At 44.2% G+C, this 3,589-nt stretch overlaps 1 protein-coding gene across 1 annotated transcript in view; it reads right to left on the reverse strand.

The window, feature by feature from the left end:
* fgd1 (FYVE, RhoGEF and PH domain containing 1) overlaps positions 1–3,589 on the reverse strand; it is a 31,739-nt gene that overhangs the window by 9,154 nt on the left and 18,996 nt on the right. Inside the window, exon 9 of the mRNA XM_037684606.1 lies at positions 1,397–1,610. Coding sequence (XP_037540534.1) covers positions 1,397–1,610 — 214 coding nt within the window. The remainder of the gene's footprint in view (positions 1–1,396; positions 1,611–3,589) is intronic.

Consider the following 3,589-nt stretch of genomic DNA (forward strand, 5'->3'; position numbering starts at 1 on the left):
GTTGTGCTAACTTTAGTCTGTGCTAAGATTAGTCTGTACTAACATTAATTCATGCTAACATTGGTATGTGCTAACAATAGTCTGTGCTGATGTTATCTGTGCTAACATTAGCTATGCTAACAATAGTCTCTGCTAACATTATCTATGCTAACATTAGTCTGTGCTGAACTTTGATCCATGCTAACCTTTACCTCTCCTTCCTGACTCGTAACATTGAATGACTCCAAAGAAATCCAGAATTGATCTTTCGGTTATCACGTCTATTTGTTTACAGAATCTCTGGAGCTCATCGCCACAGCAGCTGAACACTCCAACGCTGCCATCAGGAAGATGGTAAACTTCAAACACACAAACGGATAATTAAAAAAAAAGATTCATGAGATTTATTAATAGAATTAATAAAAATGAGCCTAAAAAAAAATCACACAAGATCACAAATATTTTTTGAATAAGGGTGAGCTACCAGAAGACCATACAGTTGTTGCCCCTCTAAACCAACGGCAGTCACAGAGCTGAGTTTGTCAGTATGTGTGGCGAAAAAGGAACATGCTGATGCCACTCTGCTTGGCCAAGAGCAAGAGCACTGATGTGGAATAAAACCTGCAACTGCACTTTATACCACTTAACTGCCTGTAACTTCATCTCCTGCTGCTCCATCGCTTGTAGCCTCACTTCCTACAATTCCATGTCCTTTAGATCTATTTCCTGCATGCCCACTTCTTGTAGTGCTACCTTCTGTAGACCTGCTGTAGCTCCACCCCATTTTCTGTAGCCTCACCTCCTACAGCCCCACCTACTTGAACCCCACCTGTCATTCCCCTATCTGTTACGGAACCCAATCTGTAGTGTAGTTCATTTGCGCATGCGCTAAAAGGAATATTTCCGGGTCACACGGATCGCCGTTCAATATGCTAGATTAAGGAAAATGTACTGGTATATTTCCATTTATGAATAAGAACTGTTTTAATTTACTTAGAAAAGTATGTGCTTTATCTCCACTGATCTTCATGTTGCTTATTTACGCCACTCGTATTTCCGTTAAAATCTTTGACATATTTACATCATGGTTCAAATGATCTGCAGCTTCACCACTGAGCGGTGCTGTTTCACCATGGAAATAATTAATTCTGTGTCTTGCAGGGTGTTCTTCATTCAGCCTAGACTGGGTGTGTGTGGGGTGGGGGGGTCAGGTCTAATGCGTCCCATATCATCTTAACCAATGATTTGTAACGGGAATACGAGTGGTGTAAATTAGCTACATGAAGGTCGGTGGAGATAGAGCACGTACTATTCTAAGTAAATTAAGACTGTTTTTATTCATAAACAACGGATATCGGTGCGACCCGGAAGTACACTACGGATAGTGCTTCCGTAACAGATAGGGGAATGACACCACCATTTCAGCCTCATCTCTTGTAGCTTCACTTCCTGTAGCTCCACCTCCTGTCGCTCCACCTTCTGCAGTTTTTCCTTGAGGATGATGTGGTTGGATTTAACATCTGTTGTAGACTCATGAAAAAGTGGAGGAGGAACTTCCAGCTCCATCATGGTGTCTCCTGAGACCCTGACGTGTGGCTTTGTGTTGTGTTCAGGAACGAATGAGGAAGCTGCTGAAGGTTTACGAGTTGTTGGGAGGAGAAGAAGACATTGTTAACCCAACTAATGAGCTCATCAAAGAGGGCCACATCCTGAAGCTGTCCAACAAGAACGGTACCACGCAGGACCGATACCTCATCCTGGTACTGTACTCTGCTCCTTGACCTCCGACCAGAACCTTGACCCGTGTCCTGGTTCTGAAGCAGCTCTAACGACCCTCCTGTTCCTCTGCAGTTTAACGACAGACTGCTGTACTGCGTTCCAAAGCTGCGTCTGATTGGTCAGAAGTACAGCGTCCGCGCTCGCATCGACGTGGATGGAATGGAGGTGAGACTCTCTGTAACTTTAGATCCTGAACCATTGGACCAGATGGATCGGGTTCTAGGTCAGCAAAACTAACAGTGAATGTTTACGTCAACAGCTGAAGGAGACGAGCAGTGCCACTGGGTCCAGAACCTTTCTGGTGTCCGGGAAACAGAGATCCCTGGAGCTGCAGGCCCGGTACACACACACACACACACACACACACACACACACACACACACACACACATACACATACACATATTTATTATGATGCGTAACCATGGCAACAAGGCAGTTTTCTACAACCAACAGCTGATTAACATCTCAAAAGATCAAATAATATCTCAGCTACAGCCCCAAATCTCAAATGAGTTGAAAGGATGTTCTGTGGACGCATTGTCATCAACCTGCCAGCTGTGCTCGAGTGCCTGACCACTGAGATCCTGGAACTAGCAGGAAACACGGCTCATGACAGCAGAAGGACAGGATCGTCCCTCAGCACCTGCAGTTGTCTGTCCACAGATATGAGGAGCTCGGCAGACTGCTGGGAGGAGTGGCCATCACTCTGGGAGGAGTTCTGCCCAGCATTCAGGAGGTCCTACAGCCCGGGGGAACCGAGAGGTCAGCCGAGTCTGGGTGGACGGATCAGACGGCATCTGCAGCCAGTTTCTTAGGATCCACTGTGGGATGGACCTTTACAAGAGATCCTTCCTGTCTACAACATCAGCATCTATAACATCTCTTAATGAAATGAGGATAACGAGTTACAACAACAAATAATTTCCATTTGGGATTAATAAAGTATTTTTGAATTGAATTGAATTGAAACACACACACACACAGAATGGTAGGTCCAGATATAGGTCCAGGTGTACCTGAAAGACAAAAAACCAAACACATGTTAAGGATAGAAAAAATAATTACAAATACAAACCAGGTTGAGCAGAGTAAGTAAAGAAGCAGCAGAGTGAACATTGTGGTCAGTTTGTCCTCCAGCAGTCTAAGTCTATAGCAGCAGAACTAAGGGACAGCTCAGGAAACCCAAGCTGACCCTAACTGTTGGACTCCTGGCAAGGACCATTGTAGACATGTTCCTGTTTTTAGTTTTCTACATTCGCCTTATAATCTAGCTGTTTTTGTTACTTTTTTTGCCATTTTAATTGTAAAAAATAAAATCTGTATGTCCTGATGCATGCTCAATAATCCAGGTAGAAAAATCCAAAAAAGTTAAATCTGGTCCTCTGGACATTCAAAAAACAAAACAAAGTAAAACAACAAAAAAATGTAGAAACGTTTCGTCTCTCATCCTGAGGACTTCCTCAGTCTGAGGAGCTGTATTCAGCTCAGTCTCTTAAATAGCACCTTCTCAGAGTGGATCAACCAGTTTGCTGCTGACAACCAGAACCAGCTGATCACATGCTCAAGAAGGACCATCAGCCTAACAATGGATCATTAGCACCTGATGGCTGTTTACTGTTCACAGAGGGCTGAGTGATACTAGCAATCACAGCATTGTAAGAGGGGGACAGTTGAACCTGGAGGCTCCACCCCTGTTTAATGATGGACGGTTTCTTTTCACAAAGATGGCCTCCTTTACTCCTCTCTCAAACCATCGTTCCTCTCTGTCCAGGATGTGAACATCTTCATCCCTGAAAGAGTGACCTCTGGCCTGGAGATGAGTGTAGACC

This window comes from Nematolebias whitei, chromosome 11, assembly GCF_014905685.2.
Source record: "Nematolebias whitei isolate Nwh7 chromosome 11, NemWhi1, whole genome shotgun sequence".
Classification (NCBI taxonomy): Eukaryota; Metazoa; Chordata; class Actinopteri; order Cyprinodontiformes; family Rivulidae; genus Nematolebias; species Nematolebias whitei.